Source organism: Podarcis bocagei (genome assembly GCF_964188305.1).
Source record: "Podarcis bocagei genome assembly, chromosome: 12".
Classification (NCBI taxonomy): Eukaryota; Metazoa; Chordata; class Lepidosauria; order Squamata; family Lacertidae; genus Podarcis; species Podarcis bocagei.
Window position 1 is genome coordinate 14,955,582 of NC_138137.1, and position 23,775 is coordinate 14,979,356.

The window sequence follows — 23,775 nt, forward strand, 5'->3', positions numbered from 1 at the left end:
ACCTCCTTTAGAACACTCAAATAAATAGATAATACAGATGTGCTTTTACTGCATTTCTATTCTTTTATAATTGCAATCAACCAACTATATTGTTGAAAGCAGGATGGACTGGATTCAATCTCAATACTGCTACCAATAGTGATTATAAAGGTAAAGGTAAAGGGAACCCTGACCATTAGGTCCACTCGTGGCCGACTCTGGTGTTGCAGCGCTCATCTCGCTTTATTGGCCGAGGGAGCTGGTGTATAGCTTCCGGGTCATGTGGCCAGCATGACTAAGCCGCTTCTGGCGAACCAGAGCAGTGCATGGAAATGCTACTTACCTTCCCAATGGAGCGGTACCTATTTATCTACTTGCACTTTGACGTGCTTTCGAACTACTAGATTGGCAGGAGCTGGGACTGAGCAATGGGAGCTCAACCCGTAGCAGGGATTCGAACCGCCGACCTTCTGATTGGCAAGTCCTAGGCCCTGTGGTTTAACCCACAGCGCCACCCGCGTCCCTCCAGTTGAGAGTTGTTGTTGTTTAATCATTTAGTCATGTCCGACTCTTTGTGACCCCATGGACCAGAGCACGCCAGGCACTCCTGTCTTCCACTGCCTCCCGCAGTTTGGTCAAACTCATGCTGGTAGTTTCGAGAGCACTGTCCAACCATCTCGTCCTCTGTCGTCCCCTTCTCCTTGTGCCCTCCATCTTTCCCAACATCAGGGTCTTTTCCAGGGCATCTTCTCTTCTCATGAGGTGGCCAAAGTATTGGAGCCTTAGCTTCAGGATCTGTCCTTCCAGTGAGCACTCAGGGCTGATTTCCTTGAGAATGGATTGGTTTGATCTTCTTGCAGTCCATGGGACTCTCAAGAGTCTCCTCCAGCACCATAATTCAAAAGCATCAATTCTTTGTCGATCAGCCTTCTTTATGGTCCAGCTCTCACTTCCATACATCACTACTGGGAAAACCATAGCTTTGAGAGTACCAGGTGGCAAACAACCAAACAACCCTAAACATAACCAGCAATTTCCCCATGAATGTATGCTGTTCCTGACGCCTCGGAGCCCGCTGTGTTTGTGGAGACAGGGGCTCTGGTGATGGGTCCTGCTGCTCTGGTTCCTGGGCACTGACCTACCATCCCCACGTCTTTCACCCCGTACTTCCTACACCAACCACTCCTTCCTCATCCATTGCTTGCCCCAGTGTTTCCCAGTCCGGGCTACACCCTTTGCCGCGATCCTCTTCTTCTTCTCCATAGTCCTTCCAGAAGAAGAGGAAGAAGAAGAAGAGTTTGGATTTGATATCCCGCCTTCCACTCCTTTTAAGGAGTCTCAAAGCGGCTAATATTCTCCTTTCCCTTCCTCCCCCACAAAAAACACTCTGTGAGGTGAGTGGGGCTGAGAGACTTCAAAGAAGTGTGACTAGCCCAAGGTCACCCAGCAGCTGCAAGTGGAGGAGCAGAGACGCGAACCCGGTTCCCCAGATTACGAGACTACCGCTCTTAACCACTACACCACACTGGCTCCAGTTCATGACACTACCAGATCAGGGATTCCACTGAACAATGCCAGCAGCTGCCCCCTTCACACCTTCTTGTGTATGTCCAGTCCAGATGTCTCTGCCTCCAGCAGCCCCTATCGTGGGCCTTTCTGACTTCCATTCCACGAGTCCCAGTGATGACTAGCCACCACTTATCCTGCACTGGAAAACCAAATTGCTTGTTTACAGAGCTATTGTAAAAGGTAAAGTGTGTTCTCCTTCATGGAGAGCACGTGTTGCAGTGGGGGCTAACAAGACACCCCACTGTTGCTGGGCGGGTCTAAATTTGTTGGCCACTGTTGCGATTTGGCTTCCCTTGTCGTTGGGAAGATTTTGATGTTGCCATTCTGTGATTGACAGGCAGAAGCGTTAAAAGCCTCTGCGTGCAGCGTTGAGCTTCCTCTTTTCGCTGCGCATATTGAATTGTTCTCCCTCCCTCCCTATTAATTAGGGTTGTTCGTGTTGACCTTGCTATGCCTGTCATGGAGCCGTCTGCTTTTGGGGCAGGGGCACAGTAGGAATTTTGTCCAATTGGCTGATTGGCTGGATCCATTTGGTTTTTGCCTACTGCATACAGAACAACGAAATTGAAAATCTACATCAGACATTCAGAAACCAACAAGCCTGCTATCCCAGCTATCCCAGCCTGTTTAGCCCCCTAAAAACTCTGATACCCCATAATTAAATACAATATACTCCCATATAGACTACCAGGTGCTTTCGAACTGCCAGGTTGGCAGGAGACTACCTTACACCGCATTTAAAACCAAAATCGCATTTGAATAGAAACTGTTTCTCAGGCAGCTAGTCCTAGTCTTTATAACCCTGTACCTGCTTCCAGAAGGCAGAAGCTGAAAGAGATCATTTCCGGGTTGCGCACTATCCTGCACTATCTCTGCAGCTTTCTTATGGCACCTGGAAGCATAGATTTGATCCAAGGTGGGAAGAGTGCACCCAATTATTCTCTCCGCAGTCTTTACAACCCTGGACAGCATTGTTTTTCCCCTGACCGTGCAGCTCCCAAACCACACACAGAGACCATAAGCTAATACACTCTCAACACTACAATGGTAAAATGCCATCAACAGGTCCTTTGAGAGATTATTTTTCCGAAGGATTCTCAGAAAATATAATCTCTGCTGTGCTCTCTTCATCAGGTCTTTGCTGTTTTCTCCCCAGGTTAGGTCATCTCTCAACTCCATTCCCAGAAATCGAAACACCGAGACCTGTTCCACACACTTCCCCTCAATAATAAGTGGCTGAATATTTAATTTACATTTCCTAAAATCCACAATAATCTAGGACCATTCCTGGGAACCAGCAGCCAACGTCCACGCGCCTGCCTCCCTCCGAGATTTCCATGCGGTGTACCCCAGCAAGCCGGGTCCAGACCCTCGATTGAGGGGGGGGCCTGGGAGGGGGGATGGTGTGATGGCCTGGGAATCTGATTCAGAGGGTGAACCGGAGGAGTCCCAGCCTGCACAGGAGTTCTCGCCTCCAGGGCCGGCTGAGCTGGGGCAGGGGCTTGATTCTGAAGGGCCTGCACCTGTGCCGGATCCTCAGGAGCAGGCACCAGGTGAATCCACTCTGGATCCGGAGGCAATTGAGGACGCATTGCCTACAGGTGCGCCTCTCCCAGCCCTGTCAGGGGAAGGTGAGTCTCCCCCTGGGTCCAGTAACCCTCCAGCCTCTCCTGAGCTGCAGAAGCTCAGGGCAGAGAGGCGGAGGGAACTGGTTTCTCCCAGGAGGAGTGCTCACCTTAAGGCCAGGAGAGGCGGGTCTCCTGGGGGCCGGGGCTGCCCCTGGCCTCAGAGAAGATAAAGGCCAGTCAGCCTGGTCCCAGGTTGCGGGAGCAACGTCGTTGAAGAGCTGTTTCGGCCAGCACCCAGTCCTATTCCTCCAGAGTTCCTGTCCTTGCCCGGCTCTGCGCTTTGGACCCCGCTTCGCCTGTGGAGGACTGTCTGCCGACCCTCGACTCAGGTCCTGTACCTCGCCCCATGGTAACCTCCCCCCGGGACCAGCACAGTCAAGGGTGAAAGGTGAAAGGTGAAAGGTGAAGGGTGAATGGTGAAAGGTGAAGGGTGAACACCGCATTTTGGGAGAAAGGGGGTCGGTTATGCTATCCAGTGACGTGTCAGCTAGTTGCTCTGTCTTGTTGGCTATTTGCAGATTAGTTGTGCTGTAGATAGCTTGCTGGGGAGACCACACATTACAAGGAACGCAAAATAACTTTTGCTAGGTTTTAATAACAAAAACAAAAACTCCTTTTACATTAAATATATCAATAAGCATGACCAACCCATCCACCAGGGTACTGAGAGAGCTAGGTGCTGCTCTTTATATACTATACCTAACAGCTTAATTACCACACCTTAACAACACCTTCTATACTGCTTCACAGCTGTAAAACTAGGTCACCTTATTTGCTCTGGCCCTTAAAGAAATATACATCTTGTAGAACAATATTGTTCGGTGGAGGGGCATGGATTGGCTGTGCCGGCCCCTCCAATGCTGCTGCTGCAAGGGTATTCCATTAAAGGAATACAGGGGCTTGCCATGCTCTTCTCCGAACCCCTCTCAAGGGGCTAGGGCCACGCAAGAGCCCCTGGGAGAATTTGGGGGAGAGCTGAGAGAAGGTCCCCTTCGCCATCTTTCTCCCCAAAATGTCTTTCCCTTTCTGACTTCACAGTCGTGCGAATGTCAGGATGTCCCCATGCGGGGACAGATAGTCATAACCAATGCCTAAGCAACCACTGACATTTTGTATTTTAATAAAGCTGTGGCCAAAATTATGCCAAAAACCTTAAACAAAATTTCCGTGTGATTTGTATTTTATTGGGGTGGCTTGGGGACCTCAACACGCAAAAAGGTAAAGGACCCCTGGATGGTTAAGTCCAGTCAAAGGTGGCTCTGGGGTTGTGGCGCTCATCTCACTTTCAGGCTGAGGGAGCCGGCATTTGTCCACAGACAGCTTTCTGGGTAATGTGGCCAGCAGGACTAAACCACTTCTGGCGCAATGGAACACCGTGACAGAAACCAGAGCGCACAGAAACACCGTTTACCTTCCCGCCGGAGCGGTACCTATTTATTTACTTGCACTGGCATGCTTTCGAACTGCTAGGTTGGCAGGAGCAGGGACAGAGCAACGGCAGGTCACCCCGTCGCGGGGATTCGAACCGCCAATGACGTACAAAAAGGGCTTGCAAAGCCATTTTTTAAATGTGTTGATACACAATAAAATTAGTAGTACATTTTAAAAAGTAATTACAAATGGATGCAGAAATGTGGAAAACTGGACCTAAAACTGGGCGGGAAAGAGCCACTGCAAAAACTGAAAATTGACAGATTTTCAACACAAGGTTCTTTGCTCTGTTCTGCTTACTGCCCTGTAACTGGAACTATGATAGCTTTTGAATACTGCATGACTATTTAACAGCTGGCTCTTACCAAACTGACTGAGTGCCCTAACTAGTCCCCTACTCACTTATAGACATCTGCCTCCTACAGTTGTCATTTGCTCATCAGCCATATCCCCATTACCATGTGTTATGGCTTAACAAGGCAGCTTTATCACAACAAAACAGTGAGGGGAAGAAAAGTGGTTTCAGACACTGGTTCCAGAAACGCTTGTTCAAGAAGAATTTATTCAAGGTTGTAAAAGCATCTTTCCATAGGTTCCATAGTTCCATAACAATTTTCCTCTTTGGTGTTGAAGATCTAGAGATTGAATTCTTCTTTTCTTGTGCAATACTCTAGCATAGGCAGAGCCACTCTGAAACCCTCCAGATATGGTCATAGATGTCAACGTTTTCCTTTTTTTAAGGGAAATTCCCTTAGGATTCCTCGCAAGAAAAGGGAAAAGTTGAAAGCTAGGGATATTGTTGGGACTACAACTCTCAAAATCTTTCCTGCCTAGGACTGATGAGAATTGTAATTCTGCAACATCTGGAGAACAGCAGACGTTAGCCTGAATCTAGGCTAACCTGAATCTAGGTAAAGGTAAAGGGACCCCTGACCATTAGGTCCAGTCGTGGCCGACTCTGGGGTTGTGGCGCTCATCTCGCTTTATTGGCTGAGGGACCAGGCGTACAGCTTCCGGGTCATGTGGCCAGCATGACTAAGCCGCTTCTGCCGAACCAGAGCAGTGCACGGAAAAGCCGTTTACCTTCCTGCCAGAGCGGTACCTATTTATCTACTTGCACTTTGATGTGCTTTCGAACTGCTAGGTGGGCAGGAACAGGGACCAAGCAATGGGAGCTCACCCCGTCACGAGGATTCGAACCGCTGACCTTCTGATTAGCAAATCCTAGTCTCTGTGGTTTAACCCACAGCGCCACCCGCGTCCTGAATGATGTCTACATAGGCACAGAACCTATATGTGTGCCTGTACAGAAGGCATGAAGAAGACATCTATAAATTTGGGACATGTTTTTGTTTTAACTTGTTACCAAATGATCCCAAGTTAGGGGTGAGCCATGGGGTAGCCAAGTTTGCTGATGATACTAAATTATTCAGAGTGGTTAAAACAAAAAGGGGATTGTGAGCAACTCCTTGCAATGCCTTTTAAAACTTTTAACTAATACGTTCATTTTCAGGCACATTTTCCTCTACGAAATTCCATAAACATTGGTTGCAGAACTACACCACAAAGTTTGGATATGGGCAAATTTTGAAAGATGACTGTGTTTCAGTTCTTAAAATTGTTTCGGAATTTGATCATTTGGCTTTAAATACAAACTGAAAGGAATCCCACCTCATCTCTGCTTGAATGACAACATGCAGTGTGCTGGGTGGAACAAACTGACATTGCTTAGTGCGATAGATTATGCTTTGTTGCTCCCAAGCAAGCTATTATCACCTGCCTGCAGCAAACCACAGCACAGGTAAACAATAAGCCAGAATTCCTAACTTATCCTATCTTACATCCTAGGCAACATTTTTCCACCTTTGCCGCATCAAGCAGTTGGTCCCCTACCTTTCCCACCCCGACCTGGCCACAGTGATCTATGCGACGGTCACCTCCAGGCTTGACTACTGTAATTCGCTCTACGCGGGGCTGCCCTTGAAGTTGTCCCAGAAACTCCAGCGGGTGCAGAATGCTGCAGCGAGGCTCCTCACGGGGTCTCTGCCATGGGAGCATATTCACCCAGTGCTTTTCCAGCTGCACTGGCTCCCGGTGGAGTACAGGGTCAGATTTAAGGGGCTGGTTTTGACCTTTAAAGCCCTTCATGGCCTAGGACCCTCGTACCTACGGGACCGCCTCTCCCAGTATGCCCCACGGAGAGCCTCAAGGTCCATAAACAGCAACACCCTAGTGGTCCCGGGCCCTAAGGAAGTTAGATTAGCTTCAACCAGAGCCAGGGCCTTTTCAACACTGGCCCCAACTTGGTGGAACGCTCTGCCTCATGAGACCAGGGCCCTGCAGGATCTGATTTCTTTCTGCAGGGCCTGCAAGACAGAGTTGTTCTGCCTGGCCTTTGGCTTGGAGTCAATTTGATTCCCTCCCCCTCTTTCTTTTTTCCTTTCTCCTCCTGTGATGAGGCTGAATTTTAATATTTTAATGTTTCAATATTTTAATGTTGTATTTTAATCTTGTTTTTAAGTTGTATTGATTCAACTTGTTTTTATTATTGCTTGTTAGCCGCCCTGAGCCCGGCCTTGGCTGGGGAGGGCGGGGTATAAATAAAAATTATTATTATTATTATTATTATTATTATTATTATTATTATTATTATTATTTGAACCACAGTGTAAATGATCAGTGTGCTGGCACTTTCTACCTGTTTGTTGTTGCTTCACTCATCCCTTTGCCTGGGTGGATAAAAATCAGCATTGCCCAGAGCGATGTCTGGACTCTGAAAGCCAGCGACAAACCAGAGGGAGCATGAAACAGCTACGTGAATAAAGAGACGCAACAGAGAAGTCCAAACCAGCAACAAATTTGAGTTTAATGATTTCATTCCATTCATTGCCATCAGGAGGGCAAGTACAGGAAAAGAGATACTTTGCTGGTGGGTGGGAGGAATGAAGCAATGGGGGAGCAAGAGACAACCAGAGACAGGCAAGGTGTGGAATAAGGGAAATAAGAAAATACACAGTGAATAAAGGTTCGAAAGGGTCGGGTTGGAGGAGAAATGGCTGGCTGGTGATGGAGAATGGGTAAATAAAAGTAAGGAATCGAAGGAGAAGATGAGTTTGGGTATTAGGCTAAAACACAAGAGGCACAAAATGGCATGAATCAGTGCAAATATTGAAGTGTTTGGAAAAACGGAGGTTATTTATACTTTTCATGGAATGATTAAACATTTAACGTGTGTGCAAAACTGCTTTAAGTTGAGTGGAACTTTCAAGGCATTCTGTCCGCCAGAAGATATGGCCTTGCTAAATCTTTGGAAACCAAAGACCACATATGAAAAAATATGAAGACAAGAAAGAGGATCCATTCCACGAATTTCATACGCCACATCTGGTTTCCAGAAAACACAGCCATTTAACAACAAAAAACCCAAACTCATCACCATTGATTGCAGCTGACTAATGGTGATTAGTCAGTTTTCTCTTCAATGCCAGGTTGTCCTCTTTGTCATCTGAAAAATATCGAAAGCAGACATTGCGGGAAAATGAACAGGAAAATGCAGGATAGCCTTTGGTTTGGATGATGTTTTTGGATCCCGTCCAAGCCTGCTTTCCAGGTCACATGGCCAGCATGACTAAACTGCATCTGGCGCAACGGGACACCATGATGGAAACCAGAGCGCACGGAAATGCCGTTTACCTTCCCGCCGGAGCAGTACCTATTTATCTACTCGCACTGGTATGCTTTCAAACTGCTAGGTGGGCAGGAGCTGGGACAGAGCAACGGGAGCTCACCCCGTCTGGGGATTCGAACCGCTGACCTTCTGATCGGCAAGCCCAAAAGGCTCAGTGGTTTAGACCACAGCACCACCTGCGTCCCAAGCATAATGTCACAACCATTAGCTATTAACAGTTCAGATCTGAATGATTGGATTCTTACTCCTCCCGTGAAATGGATCAACAACTCTGGCCCCCTCCCTAAGAGTATGCTTAAGTGCACCCTTTCATTTCCTCTCCTATAAGTGAATAGTCCCCTTAACTCCTGTAGAGAAACCTGCAGCCCTGTACTTGGGAAAAATCTTGACACAAGGCCAAAAACCTACCCTCCATTCCCAATACTAGGTAACCATGGGGAAGGATTCTTCAGGGAATGCAATGCATACATAGACACCTATTTGTTGATGATGAAGGACACTTTTCTAATTTATAATAATCTTTACAAATAAGTGGCTGGACTTACATGAGACTGAGACTCCTTGAAGTGTATCTTGATTTTTGAGAGGTGACCTTGTTACATTTTGTTCGGAGTTCAGCTGGCGGATAGCTGTTGATTCCACCTGTTGTGACAAAAAGACACAGGGATGAACCTTTTCAAAGTTTGGAAATAGATTTTGCCATGATTAGGGTGAACTTTCATATTTCCCCTCCTATCACCAGTGTGGTGTAGTGGTTAAGAGCGGTAGACTCGTAATCTGGGGAACCGGGTTCGCGTCTCTGCTCCTCCACATGCAGCTGCTGGGTGACCTTGGGCTAGTCACACTTCTCTGAAGTCTCTTAGCCACACTCACTTCACAGAGTGTTTGTTGTGGGGGAGGAAGGGGAAGGAGAATGTTAGCCGCTTTGAGACACCTTCGGGTAGTGATAAAGCAGGATATCAAATTCAAACTCTTCTTCTTCTTCTTCTTCTTATACTGAAAGCCCTAATGATTGCATCTGGCCCTGGCCCTACACCAAAATACAGTTTCCAGTCCCTCCCTCTAATTCTTTTAGCTCACACATGCAATTATTCTTCAAGATCATGTGTCAAGGACCGTGCTGAGGAGGGCTGCACAGACTAGGAATGGTGGGAGGCTCCCCCTCTCCCTGCTACCGATCAGGATCCTGACTCTTCCCAGGAGCTGTGGGACAGTATAGATTTGGAACAGTGGTTCACAGAGGGACATAGTTCAGAAGACAAAAGTTGGGAAAAACTGGGTGGTGAACAGTTAGGAGAAGAAGAACAAGGAGAGAGAGAGAGTTAACAGACTCCGGTTCGCTGCAAAGTGTCCAGCCGATCAGTCCGAGGTCACAGAGATTAGATAAGGTAGCTGCACAGAAGGCACAGTGGTTGCGAGATCAGGTTGCAAGACGAGGAAGTGGCGAGGGTGACTCGGGTGGGGGAGTGGGTGTAAACCTTAACTGGGAGCACCTTTACTCTGAGAATGGGCTCTCTGTTCTTTCGCTGTGCTCATTAAAATCTCTTTAAATGGTAAGAGACTATTTTTGCTTTGTTCTGCTTATCCACGGCCAAAGGAGGGGGGAGCCGCTTCCCCGAAGGCTGACATCATGCATATCTCTGGTTATTGTGAAGAAGGAATGCGCGGAAGATATGAAACACTTTAGGGGAGGTAGGAAAGGACCCATTTTGTAAATGGTTGCTGGGAATTGATTTCCTGAGTGGGGTGGAGTGGAACTACTTGTAGTTTACTGACAGTGGAGGTGGTTTCATGCTTATCTTTCAAAGAGAGAGGTCCTGGGGATTTTTATCTGTGTAGATTGTAGGCCATTCCTCTGTAAGTCCTCCATGGGAAAAGCTGTTGCATATGCTTAAAGGGACTGGTGGTAGCATCTATCCTTTTTTTTAAAAAAACAACAGAATTCTTGGATGGACGCTTTAGGAATATTTTTGCTTTTTGTTATCTGGTTTTTAACTGATTGTAGATATTTTGTATTTTACATTTCAATACTTTTTAAATATACAAAGCGATGAATAAATGCAATAAATAATAAACAATAAAATTTACCGCTCAGTTGTGATTTCTGCTTAAGATTTCCATGCCGTGGATTCACAGACGGGGGCTAATAATTTATTGCTATAAAATGGGCTCAGTGTCCTCAAAATGGGTTAGATCAGCCTTTCTCAACTTGTGGGTCCCCAGATGTTGTTGAACTACAACTCCCATCACCCCTAGCTAGCAAGGCCAGAGCTCAGGGATGATAGGAGTTGTAGTCCAACAACATCTGGGGACCCACAGGTTGAGAATCACTGGGTTGGATGCTACGCTGTGCTTATTTCACTTGCCACGTAGTGCATGCTCTGCCTCGATGCTTTTATCATCAGAAACCATCCACCTGTAGTTTCAGTTCCCATTTACTGCTTGCAGCAAAACTGAGTGTGGATTCTGTTGGTCCACCATTACCCACCCGGCCTTGCTGTTGGTATGCCAAACTTCACCCCAGTATCACTCTGTCTTGCGCAGGAGGGTCTATTTTCATCAGTGGAATGTCTGGTTCTAGTATCCTAGAACTTCTCCTGATCATGGGGTAGCTAGGAATGAGTGGGTTTCTTGTGAGTGGAGAAGGAAGCAGAATCACATTCCACCAGAAGAGAGAAGAGAGACAGAACAGTTGTGAAGGAGCATCTCCACCCCCATTGTTCAGTCCGGACACTGAGGTCCAGCTCCAAGGGCCTTCTGGTGGTTCCCTCACTGCGAGAAGTGAGGTTACAGGGAACGAGGCAGAGGGCCTTCTCGGTAGTGGCACCCGCCCTGTGGGACACCTTCCCTTTATATATCAAGGAAATAATCAACTATCTGACTTTGAGAAGACATCTGAAGGCCGCCCTGTTTAGGGAAGTTTTTAATGTTTGATGTTTTATCGTGTTTTTAATATTCTGTTGGGAGCCACCCAGAGTGGCTGGGGAAACCCAGCCAGATGGATGGGGTATGTATAAATAAATAAATAAGGATGCTGTAAGCAGAGAAAACTGTTCTCTCGCCTCTTTTCCAAGTCTGCTGGCCAATCAAAACAGTAGAGGGCCAGACAAGCAAAGAGACACTCAGGAAGCCATGATAATGTCTAATCTGGCACAGAGGGGTATGGAGAGCCCAGAAGATCTCCGTAACTGTGCTACAGAAACAGAACAAATTTAAAAACAGCAGAGAGATGGAAAGCCGCAAGCTCTTTCAAAATCACGTATCGACAACTTACTCCGAAGGAGGTATAGAAAGGGTTTCAGGAACCTAAGCGCGTATTCCAGTTCAGGCTTGTGAATCCTGCCAAGCTGAATCAAATGCTGCTCCACGGGTCGACTTGCCAGCTCCTCAAGTTCTGTGCCATTGTACTTAGGTCCCAAGGAGAGTACCAACAGGGCGTAGCCTTGGCACTTGGCTCTCAGAGACGCTTTCTTCAACACTTCCTTATCCCAACGACTCGTTCCCCCAGCGGATACAATGATGAGAGCCTTGTGTTTCCTCGGGTTGGGAGATGCTGAGAAAACGTTGTTGATCGTCCACTGGATGGCATGGCCAAGGGCAGCTTTTCCTCCCAGCTGCTGAAGAGATTCCCAGATATGTCTTTTCATTGACTGCGTCTTGCCGTAAGTCACCAAGTCGAACTCTTTTTTTGCCGGCGGTTGCTGTGTCTGGGGCTTGAAAGCTGGCGGAGCGTGGCTCACCACAGCCACCCTGTCGCCCACAGAAGAAGTTGCGGGCTCAGAGGAGACCTCAAAGGCGTCGAGTGCGTTGCTTAAGAATCCTTTCAGTTTCTCAAATTCGCTGGGATTCATTGCCTGTGAGGTATCCAGAATGAAAGCCGTGTCCACGTACCCCCAGGACAGGAGAGATCTTCTGGTACGTTTGCAGGCAGCATTTGGTTTGCATTTATCTGGAAACGAACACATGTTTCAGACATCGGTTTACAAACTGCACAATGTGGGATGTGATACATAAGCAGCAGTCAAGTACAACATTCCTTGTTTTCCTAGAGTGGACATGTGAGGGAATGTTTGGTCTAGCCAGTCGAAAACTTCCTGTTTCCTCCTGGCTGGGACATACCGTATTTTTCGCTCTATAAGACGCACATTTTCCCCTCCAAAAATTAAGGGGAAATGTGTGTGCGTCTTATGGAGTGAATGCATGCACCTTGGCTTCAGCGATAGCAACGCGCAGTAGGAGCGCTGCCGCCACACTGTGGAGACTTCGCATTGCTTTCCCTGAAGCCTGGAGAGCGAGAGGGGTCGGTGCGCACTGCCCCTCTCGCTCTCCAGGCTTCAAGGATAGCCGCCTGAAGCCTCCAGAGCGCGGTGGGAGCTCCCGCTGTGCTCCAAAGGCTTCAGGTTGCCTTCACTGAAGGGTAGGTGCCCCTTTAGCTAAGGCGCAGCGCCCCTTCAGCCAAGCAGGAGGAGAAAAATGGAAGGGGCTCCGTTTCTCCTGCTGCTTTGCTGAAGGGGCGCTGCGCAGAGAAGGGGAGAATATTTTTTTCTTGGTCTCCCCCTCTAAAACAAGTTGCATCCTATGGTCCGGTGCGTCCTATAGAGCAAAAAATACAGTACTTTCTTTGCATGTGACTAGAGGTGGGTGTGACCTTACCTGTTCAGGTAACAAAAGGACAAGGCACGCAGTTCTCTCTCTCTCTCTCTCTCTCTCTCTCTCTCTCTCTCTCTCTCTCTTCCTTCTACGTTGGACCAGCTTTTTAGCTTGAGATGCTCTGTTGCTTTTTCAGCCAACAGAGGACACTGGGATCATTCTTTCATATGGGGTAGAACGACATGCATATACTTCGTAACTAAGTTTCAGGGATCCAACTGTGAACTGATGATGTGAGTAAACTTCTTTCATGAACTTAAAAAAAATATTGGCATGTGTTTATTCTTTTAAGAGGGATATAAGGGAACTTACCAGGAACCTAATAGTGAGAGGCTTACACAAGCCTGCAGACAGCTACCTGCTGTGTGTTTAAAAGGGGAATGTGAAACTCTGCTAAGTAAAGGAACTTGCTAGCTCAAGTTAGGAAGGATATTAATAAACAATATATCCTCTGCTGCCTCCCTGAACATTCCCACACACAAGGGGGTAGGTTGCCTCCTGGAAACTAATGGAACGCTCCAAAAAAAGGAAAGAATTCTCCTCGGGATTGAATTGGCTCACAGCCTCCATTGGGGAAGTGCTGAGGAGACTGAGTTATGTTCCTTTCTAGTGCTTGGCTGGACTCAGAGTTGTTGAGATATCTATATATATTTAGATAAATATTCATATAAATTATAAAACGTCAGGGTGGGGTGGTGTACAAAATTCGCAGAAAGCGTAACATCCCATAAAAATGGTACAGAATACTCATAAAAATGACCATTGTGACCATTCCTGCATTCTATCAACACTGGGAACTTTGATTATCTAAAGTCTCCCATGCACTCCTATACTCATTATTTGAGAGTCACATTTCCAAATATCGAGACAATTCTTTCCTTATTTTAATATTACCCATGTCAAATGCAACTGGTGAAAGCTCATTCAATACCCTTAAACGAGTACAAAATTTAAAACCCTACTATATCTCAATAGCATATAACAAGCTCAGCAATTTAGCAATAGAAAGTTCTGCATTGCAAGATGTAAATTGGGACAAGTTAGCCAATGATTTCATGAGAAGGAAATGTTGAAGAAAATTGCTTGAATATCTGTTACCATTATATGAAAATACTTGAATTTAATTCATTTTGTTCCTTTTAAATAAAGTTCATTTTTGGATGAAGAGACATCTTTTCTATCTCTATGTACGTATATCATTAATTTTAAACAACAGCTCAGTCAGTAGAGCATGAGAATCTTAATCTCAGGGTTTCAGAGTTGTGGGTTTGAACCCCATATTGGGCAAAAAGATTCCTGCATTGCAGGGGACTAGACTAGATTATTCTCACGGTCGCTCCAGTACTACAGTTCTATAATTCTACTGTTTAATCATATAATAGCGAAAAAATCAACCTAAAATCAGTGAATCTAAATAAAAGTTTAGATGCGTTTTTCTTAGTTCCTCCTCTGGCTCACTCATCAACTGTTTTAAAATCAGCCCCACCCCCTGGAAATATCCTTACAATAACTGCTTGATTGCTCTTTTTCAAAATCTTTAATCAATACTACATTTCTGGTAAGTTTAACTTCCATCGGATGCCTTGATTTTCATCGCGTGTCAATTTGCATTACCGTAAGAAGGGCGTAGTAGTCAGACGGTTTGCTCATCATCCCTCCTTCTCACAGAGCTTTTCTCCTAAAACACCAGAGATTTCTGCCAAGCTCTGTCAGTCTTATGGCTCATCATGATCAAATAAACATGTTTCTTGAAAATTATAATTGCAAGAAGATTATGCTTCGTACCGTAACAAAGAGTGCACAGCTGGAGTCCCTGTAAAAACAATGTGTAATCTCCTTTGCTTGGAATGTGAAGGGCTTGAAACTGTCCGGAATCATCCATCTAGAAAGAAAAAATGAAAAGGAGGAGAAAAAACTTCAGGTAGTAGTAGTAGTAGTAGTAGTAGTAGTAGTAGTAGTAGTAATAATAATAATAATAATAATAATATCTTGTGAACTGCCCTGAGACCTGCAGGTATAGGGTGGGATAACAATAACAATAACAAGATTTATTCCCCACCCATCTGGCTGGGTTGCCTCAGTTGCTCGGGCCGGCTTCTAACACATATAAAAACATAATAAAACACCAAACATTAAAAACTTCCTGATGTAGGGCAGCCTTTGGGTGTCTTCTAAAAGTTGTGTAGTTCTTTATGCCTTATGCATAGGAAGCTTCATACAGCAACAGTGTTTTGTGTTGTGTAGGCTCCTATGATGTAAGTAATGAGCCCCGCCTGCTAGCCTGCTCCCTAAAATATCACTGCTTTGCTCATTTCTATATATAGGGTGCCTACATTCTGCATGGACTGGTTGCATGGCAACATGGGCAAATGGCTTTAGATACCTATTAGGTCCATAAGCTACCATATAGCTCGTATTCAACACAAATAACAGTGACAATCTGTTTTTGACAAATGACAGCTGGACATATAAAGGGCCCCATTACCTTCAGTAGCTTAGGGCCTCATCAAGCCTAAATCCGGCCCTGGCTACCATAAATAGAGAGCAAAACATAATCGCTAAGTGCAAAAGAAGTAAAAGACCATAGTTCTCCTCACCGCAAAGGAACGATGGAGCTGGGTGATGTTATTAAATGCAATGACCACCGGAAGGATCTCTAAGGCACTGTATTCAAGGACAGCTGTGTTGAAGGAATTTGGATCGGCAGTCTGACCGTGGCTCAAAAAGACAGCAACTTTTCTCAAGTTAGCACCTTGGAGAGTTCTCTTGAAGGCATTCCTGGCCACAAACCTCATCGATGCACCCGTGTCCCGTCTGCTCCCTGCTCTCTGATAAGAAAGTGCCCTGAGCTCTTGAAGCAAACGCTCCTTGCTGCGGAAATCTGAGAAGCGGATCAGATAGCGGGTGCTAGAGCTGTAGGATACGACGCCCACCCTGGCTCCCACAGGACAGTTGCTTTCCCTGATTCTGAGGTCCTTCACAATCGCTATGACGATCTCCCTCATTCGGTCAAACATCTGAGGCGTGGTGTCTTGAGAGACATCCAAGGCAAACATTAATTCCGTGGGATACACCGGGCATTCTGGCGTCCCTAGGACAAAAGAGCAGATGGCTTATCGAGTCAGATACCAGATTTCCAAAGGTCAGGAGCCAAAATAATAATATAGAATAATAATTTGTTATTTGTACCCCGCCCATCTGGATTGGTTTCCCCAGCCACTCTGGGCGGCTTCCAACAAAGATTAAAAATACATTAAAATGTTACACATTAAAAACTTCCCTGAACAGGGCTGCCTTCAGATGTCTTCTAAATGTCAGGTAGTTGTTTATCTCTTTGACATCTGATGGAAGGGCATTCCACAGGGTGGGCGCCACTACCGAGAAGGCCCTCTGCCTGGTTCCCTGTAGCTTTGCTTCTCGCAATGAGGGAACCGCCAGAAGGCCCTCGGCGCTGGACCTCAGTGTCCTGGCTGAATGATGGGGGTGGAGATGCTCCTTCAGGTATACTGGGCTGAGGCAGTTTAGGGCTTTAAAGGTCACCACCAACACTTTGAATTGTGCTCGGAAACGTACTGGGAGCCAATGTAGGTCTTTCAAGACCGGTGTTATGTGGTCTCAGCGGCTGCCCCTAGTCACCAGTCTAGCTCTGCATTCAGTTCTTCTTTACAAAATGGAAATGCTTTATTTTATTTCTGTAGTTTAGAAAGTAATCTACAAATCTTTTCAAAATAAATAAATAAACAGGGGTGGAGAATTCTCTTAGCTTTCCGAGGCATGAAGGAAGCACTTCCAAGTCAGTGTGGGGGCAGCCTGACAGGAAAAATGCTTGAAACTGCTCCACACGATGGAGCAGCAAGATAGTCTCTGTGTTGCAAGTTCATCAACACCTCTACAAAGGCAGAAGTTTATCAACCGTGAGCAGTAATGTTAGATGGCGCTGTGAAGACAAACCACACAGACTTGTCCCCACGCCATTCCACACGGTAAACTGATATGTGCAAAAAGGATTCCTAGATTGGGCAGTTGCTATAGCAGGGGTGGGAGATGTTTTGCAGCCAAGGGCCACATTTTCCCCCAGGGGCCACATACTACAATGAGGACATATCGTGCAATCTCTTGGGCCAGACAGCGAGATTAATCACTCAAGCACCTTATCAGATGCATGAGCATAGCTGGTTGTTTAAGCATTCATTGAAAGAAGATTGGGAAATGTTTATTGAATATATGGGGGAAACTGTGTATGCTTGAAAACGTTAGCAACGTTGGCAACGTAAGATAAATTCAATAGTGTAAATAAGTTTTGATGGAAATAATAATGGAATATGCAGGGATTTGTGATATGCAAAATGAACCATGGAAAGAGAAGGGAAGTCATTGATATTTTAAGGTTGTTTAAATGAATATTCTAAATTTAATGATTTAAAATTTAATAATAATAATAATAAAAAGAGCATAGTTGGTTATTTAGAAGTAAATGTTGATGCTAATATTATTGTCAGGGAACTGCCATCAGTGCCGGAGGGAGAGAGCAAAATCCAGAGGGATTCCAGAGAGCGTCCAGGGATCGGGAGAAGCAGCCCATCTTCTGGGGAAGAGAATCAGCGTAGCACCAGTGGAAAAGGGGGCAGAGGGGGGAAATGGCGAGGCAGTCCCATGATTCCTTGCCTGGGACCAGCGGGGAGAGTAGGGGTCCTCTGCTGCCCACGCCCTCCTTGCGCAGAAGGCTTTCGCGCAGAGAGAGTAGGAGACTAGGCGTCAAAGAGCTTCTTTGCTGGAAGAAGTTTAAGAAACGCCCCCTGACGGATTCTGCCAGCGATTGAGTCAGCCACGGGTGAGTGGCTGTCCGGATAGAAAAGGTTCACTTAGGCAACCCAGCCAGGTGTTTGCACCCAGCCGGGGAGATAGGCACCTGCTTATGCAAGAGCAACCCCTAGAACCATTACAATTATCATTAGGGTGGGTGTATTTTTTTTAAAAAAAGTTTTTAAAATCCATTGCGTCAGATATCATACAATGCATAATTATGCAAAATAATGTTTACAAAACCATAACAAATACAGTGCACAACAATTTACTTCAGACAAAAAGAGAAATTCACAAATGTACCACATCAATCCACTTAACAGCTGCAGTATAATGTTAAGTGCCTACCTTGGTAACAAGCTAAAGGAAAGAGATAGAAAATAATATAGTATCATTAACAACAACAACAACAACAACAACAACAACAACAACAACAACAACAACAACAACATATTATTATTTATATCCCGCCCATCTGGCTGGGTTTCCCCTGCCACTCTGGGCGGCCCCCAAATGAATATTAAAAACCCAATAATACATCAAACATTAAAAACATTCCTAAACAGGGCTGCCTTCAGATGTCTTCTAAAAGTCAGATAGTTGTTTATTTCCTTGACATCTGATGGGAGGGCGCTCCACAGGGCAGGTGCAACTACCAAGAAGGCCCTCCGCCTGGTTCCCTGTAACCTCACGTCTCGCAGTGAGGGAATTGCCAGAAGGCCTTCGGCGCTGGACCGCAGTGTCTGGGCTGAACTATGGTGGTGGAGACGCTCCTTCAGGTATACTGGCAAATTATGTAGCAAATGTTCAACAATCTCTTCTAGTTATCATAGAATGCTTCAACTATTATTTTACAGAAATCCTTTTGAATGGAATGGTGTAGCAATGGGGTGTAACACCGACTGTAGAGGGCATTTGTGTCACATCCAATTTGTGCATTTAAAGCACACGATGTGCCCCCAAAGAATTGTGGGCACTGTAGTTATTTAAGGGTGCTGGGATTTAGAGCTCTCTGATGGGTAAATAGAATTCCTAGTACTCTTGGGGGTGGGGGGAAGCCATGGCTGTTAAAGTGGTATATATGTGCTTTAAATCACAGTGTGGATGTGACTTCAGATATAGCAAGTGACCACCGTGAGTAAGCTTGGCTGGTGAAGTTAAACAAGAATGAATAAATGGATTATTCAGTGAAGCAAAAGGTCCCAGCAACTGGTCCTGTAGAAAGGACAAATTCGCCAGCTCCCAAATGTGTTTATTGCTTGGTGTAGACATTTCTAGCTCCCATGAAAAGTAAAAGAAAGCAGAATTAGGAAAGTGGTATATCACAGTCGCATAGGACTGCAGGATCTGAGCTATGACACAACAATGGAAATGGTCGTCAAGGAGCTATCATGACAACAGCCAGAGATAACTCCCTATCGCAGAAGTTAACTAAAGTTTTGGCAAGGCAGATAGCCAGATCAGCCAAAGAGTCTCCTAAAGCTATTTGAAAACTCGTCGACTTCTTAAGCCTGTGGAGGTCAGTAGTCAACCAAAGCTATATGATTAAGGGTGTTCTATCTGCCCATGAACATGGGTGGCGCTGTGGGTTAAACCACAGAGCCTAGGACTTGCCGATCAGAAGGTCAGCAATTCAAATCTCCGCGATGGGGTGAGCTCCTGTTGCTCGGTCCCTGCTCCTGCCAACCTAGCAGTTTGAAAGCACACCAGTGCAAGTAGATAAATAGGTACCGCTCCGGCGGAAAGGTAAACGGCGTTTCTGTGCGCTGCTCTGGTTCGCCAGAAGCGGCTTAGTCATGCTGGCCACATGCCCCGGAAGCTGTACGCTGGCTCCCTCGGCCAATAAAGCGAGATGAGCGCCGCAACCCCAGTTGGCCATGACTGGACCTAATGGTCAGGGCTCCCTTTACCTTTATCTGCCCATGACAATAGGACAATCATTTATCCTTCATGAGTAACTGAATGCAGTAGGAATCAATACTTACAGCTGTGCTCACGAATATAAGCAATGAGTTCGCACGGCTACAGAGTGAGAAAGAGAAGAAAAGTTGAGTAATCCACAGATTACAGGGGGGGGGGAATTATAGAACCTTTCTGAATATTTAAGGTCCATGATGTGGTGAATACATACGGAAAAAGAAGCCACACCCTTTGCTCCTTTAATACCCTGAAAGAAGAAAAATAGCATATTGTAGTAGAACAAATAGATTTCTGTGCTCAGTCACAATTGATAATGAAGTTGAAAGAAAAGTCATTAAGTAAGGCAACTGCAGCAGAACATCAACAGTCATTCAGTAAAGCTGTTTGTTCCGTTGATTCGGTTTATAACTTAGAAATATGGGGCGACACCATATTTTTTTTTATTGATAAGAAATACATTGGAAAACACAGCTAGGATTCAGTATAACTCGGTGTTCTTGCTTTCATTTGATATCTATCTATATTCTGCAATTTTTTTAAAAATGATACTCGACTATACTACACTGAAATGTGTAAATGTTTCTTTGATTGTCCTTGAATCTTCCGATCACACTTGCCACACCAACCTTTGAGAACCACTGCCTTAAAATGACACACCCTATTCCAGCCTAATTCAGTCCACACAAGTGGAAAAAATGAATTAGCTATGGCGATATAGATGGAGGTGTAAATTATATACAGTGGCACCTCAGGTTAAGTACTTAATTCGTTCCGGAGGTCCGTACTTAACCTGAAACTGTTCTTAACCTGAAGACCACTTTAGCTAATGGGGCCTCCTGCTGCTGCCGCGCCGCTGGAGCACGAATTCTGTTCTCATCCTAAAGCAAAGTTCTTAACCTGAAGCACTATTTCTGGGCTAGCGGAGTCTGTAACCTGAAGCGTATGTAACCTGAGGTACCACTGTATCACACTTGGCCTACAGTGACTGAGCTCTACATGCATAGCAGGTTGCCCAAAGCAAAGATGGCATATTCACATACCCTACGTCCAGGAGGACCACGATCTCCCAATGTGCCCTTGAGGCCAGTAGCACCTTCAGGACCCTAAAAACAATGATGGGGAGAGACACTCCTTAAAAATGCAATTAGCAACATGGGCATTACAGAAAAGGTAAATGAGCCTAACAGTAAAATACAGGATAGACAATCCGTGAACTGGAGTTACTCCTTATGAAAAGTTCCAGGAACTGCAGGAACATTTGGGGAAGTGTCTTAATTATGACTCCTTAAGGTCAACATCATTATGGTAGAACTAAATTCATAGGGACAAAGATTCAGAAGACTCAGCTTGTTGTTTCTTGCTTCCAGAAGGAGGATTTCATCTCTGTTATCATTCCCCCCCCCCCCCGGACTGCCTCTGCTGCCTCCTCCTTCTTGAATTAATCACACGGCAGTGGGCCTATACAGTGGTGGCTCCACAATTGTGGAAGTTGCAAATGGGCCTTAAAGATCTATCTTTTTAAGGTGGCATTCAGTAGCTGATTACACACTGAGCTGCCGAAATGGTTCTGTGGTCTGCTTTCTGAGTTCTCTTTGGGTTGGCTGTTTAATGGTATTTTGAGTAGAGGGAATACTTTCAATTTCTATATTATTTTGTTTTGAGGAGCTTAAAAGGTAAAGGTAAAGGTACCCCTGCCCGTTCGGGCCAGTCTTGCCAGACTCTAGGGTTGTGCGCTCATCTCACTCTAGAGGCCGGGAGCCAGCGCTGTCCACAGACACTTCCGGGTCACGTGGCCAGCGTGACGAAGCTGCATCTGGCGAGCCAGCGCAGCACACGGAACGCCGTTTACCTTCCCGCTAGTAAGCGGCCCCAATTTATCTACTTGCACCCGGGGGTGCTTTCAAACTGCTAGGTCGGCAGGCGCTGGGACCAAGCGACGGGAGCGCACCCCGCCGTGGGGATTCGAACCGCCGACCTTTCGATCGGCAAGTCCTAGGCGCTGAGGCTTTTACCCACAGCGCCACCTGTCGGTTAGCTAATTTGTTGGAGATTTGTTTCCTCGAAAAGTGGTTTACAAATGTAAGCAAACAGGGATAGGGGGGAAACGGTCTCTCTTTCCACTGTAGCCTAGCCGCCCCCATTTTGTCAGCACATTTTTAAACCAAGGGGAGGGAAAGTAGTTTTGACACAGTATGTGTATGTGTGCGACATGACTAAATTGGTCCTTTGGATCTTAGCCTAGGTTTTTATGAAAATTGATACAGCGCCAACCAGCAAGCTTTCCTTAATACTGCTTTTACAGAAACACAGATGGGATGTGTTAGCTGTACACTTATCGCCGTTACCAATAATTTATATAGCACTCCTAAAGTTGAAAACTCTTTTACAGCCCTTATCTCATTAATTATGGTCACAGCATGACCAAAACATGCAAAAATACTTCAGTTTAAGAGAATTGTGTCTGAAATAGCATTCCTGTCGAGTTACGACAGGCAAACCGCTATCTGCAATTTCTGAAAAATCCATGACTCCTTATTTCTACAAGTTTTTTCCCAGCTGGATGAATGGGTATTTACCACAAGTATCTATTTTGCGTGGATATATTCTTATTTTAAATCATAGCTGTCAACTTTTCCCTTTTCTTGCGAGGAATCCTATTCGGAATAAGGGGATTTCCCTTTAAAAAAGGGAAACGTTGACAGCTATGTTTTAAATATGTTTTTAATTGTTTTTGTGGTTTTAAACACTTTAAATATCTTTCATGTAAATCACCTGGAGATGGTTGTTTAGAAGGCAACGAATAAATCAATGGTGGTCATGATAATCTAAAGTTCTCCTTTTTAAAAGCAGGGGAAACGGAAACAGATATATCTCCAAATGACACAGTTATCATTAGCAGTAGTAAGCTAGTATAAAGGTCTGTAATCCCTCCCCCTTGCCATCCCATTCACAGGCAGCAAAAGCAGGGAGCATTTGGGCAATTTTCAGGTGGGTGAGAGGAGTGAAAATTTCAGGGACAGGACGGGGGCAGCAGTGATAGACTTCCAGGTGGCTGGAAGCTGGTATTAGACATTTTTGTCAGAATCTGCCATTTTCTGCTAGACTCAGTTTTACTTTTGAGTGTAAAGCTAAAGGTAAAGGGACCCCTGACCATTAGGTCCAGTTGTGACCAGCTCTGGGGTTGTGCGCTCATCTCGCCCCATAGGCCAAGGGAGCCAACGTTTGTCCACAGACAACTTCCGGGTCATGTGGCCAGCATGACTAAGCCACTTCTGGTGAACCAGAGTAGTGCACGGAAACGCCGTTTACCTTCCCGCTGGAGCGGTACCTATTTATCTCCTTGCACTTTGACGTGCTTTCAAACTAATAGGTGGGCAGGAGCAGGGACCGAGCAACGAGAGCTCACCCCGTCGCGGGGATTCAAACCACCAACCTTCTGATTGGCAAGTCCTAGGCTCTGTGGTTTAACCCACAGTGCCACCCACGTCCCTACTTTCGAGAGTGGGTGTGTGCAGATGAGACCAGTTCTTCTGTCTTCACAGTACATTACGGTACATCTTTGATGGACCAGTATCTTATTGTTTGCACCAGAGTAAGATGTGGGTAACCCTTCTAAGTCACCTGTTCCACAAATTATGGTACGTCAGACTCTCCAAGTGTCCCTACTGTCCAGGGACATTCCTGATTTAAAGAAGCTGTCTCGGTTTCTGATTTGATCCCAAAATGTCCCACGTTTCCTTAGGATGTCCCTATTTTCATTGGAGAAATGTTGGAGGGTATGGAGTTATCTGACCCCCAAGTCGTCTGAAGGTAAGGTTTTGAATGTTTAATGTTTTGTTGTGTTTTTTATATCTGTTGGAAGCTCCCCAGAGTGGCTGGGGCAACCCAGCAAGATGTGTGGGGTATAAATAGTAAAATTATCATTATGGAATTGGACGTCCCTATTTTCATCAGATAAATGTTGGAGGGTATGGTGTGTTTCTTCAGAAGCTGGCAGCAAACAGCACAATACTAACCATCGCTACAAAGGACAACGTTCTGTTGAATATAATGGAGCTTACTCTCAGGTAAGTGGAGTTAGGATTTCAGCCTAAAACAACAGACAGT

The 23,775-nt window shown here is 45.6% G+C and overlaps 2 protein-coding genes and 1 long non-coding RNA gene across 5 annotated transcripts in view; 1 reads left to right on the forward strand and 2 right to left on the reverse strand.

Moving 5' to 3' along the window:
- COL6A6 (collagen type VI alpha 6 chain) overlaps nucleotides 1-23,775 on the reverse strand; it is a 172,733-nt gene that overhangs the window by 94,477 nt on the left and 54,481 nt on the right. Inside the window, exons 28-30 of one of the 2 annotated variants that reach the window (XM_081164256.1) lie at nucleotides 20,709-20,771; nucleotides 19,880-19,915; nucleotides 19,375-19,770 (exon numbers count right to left, since the gene is read on the reverse strand). The exons of the other annotated variant lie outside the window; for it this stretch is intronic. Of the exons in view, the coding sequence (XP_081020382.1) occupies nucleotides 19,723-19,770; nucleotides 19,880-19,915; nucleotides 20,709-20,771 (147 nt within the window). The 3' untranslated portion in view covers nucleotides 19,375-19,722. Of the gene's footprint in view, nucleotides 1-19,374; nucleotides 19,771-19,879; nucleotides 19,916-20,708; nucleotides 20,772-23,775 lie in introns of those variants that run through there. 2 annotated transcript variants of the gene reach the window in all.
- LOC308570074 (collagen alpha-6(VI) chain-like) lies at nucleotides 8,822-18,172 on the reverse strand. Of its 2 annotated transcripts, XM_081164717.1 has the most exons (6): nucleotides 16,928-17,203; nucleotides 16,519-16,573; nucleotides 15,543-16,036; nucleotides 14,731-14,827; nucleotides 11,570-12,244; nucleotides 8,822-8,937 (listed from the first exon to the last, which is right to left on the reverse strand). In XM_081164717.1, the coding sequence occupies exons 1-6, from the start codon at nucleotides 17,030-17,032 to the stop codon at nucleotides 8,837-8,839; spliced, it is 1,527 nt and encodes a 508-aa protein (XP_081020843.1). In that variant the 5' UTR covers nucleotides 17,033-17,203; the 3' UTR covers nucleotides 8,822-8,836. The 2 variants fall into 2 exon arrangements, with proteins under 2 accessions (XP_081020843.1, XP_081020844.1); XM_081164718.1 differs by lacking the exons at nucleotides 16,519-16,573; nucleotides 16,928-17,203 and adding an exon at nucleotides 18,097-18,172.
- LOC308570296 lies at nucleotides 18,279-21,230 on the forward strand. The gene is made up of 2 exons (XR_014001092.1): nucleotides 18,279-19,267; nucleotides 21,036-21,230. It is a non-coding gene; the product is annotated as an uncharacterized lncRNA (long non-coding RNA).

What these genes read in the sequence shown, in the direction of transcription:
- LOC308570074 (XM_081164717.1), bottom strand. Translation starts at nt 17,032, where the DNA reads ATGTGGCCCCTGGGGGAAAATGTGGCCCTTGGCTGCAAAACATCTCCC. An exon ending in TTTGCACATATCAGTTTACC is followed by an intron (nt 16,574 to 16,927) that starts GTGTGGAATGGC and finishes ACTGGTGACTAG; the next exon opens with GGGCAGCCGCTGAGACCACA. An exon ending in AGCTCCATCGTTCCTTTGCG is followed by an intron (nt 14,828 to 15,542) that starts GTGAGGAGAACT and finishes TTTTCTTTCTAG; the next exon opens with ATGGATGATTCCGGACAGTT.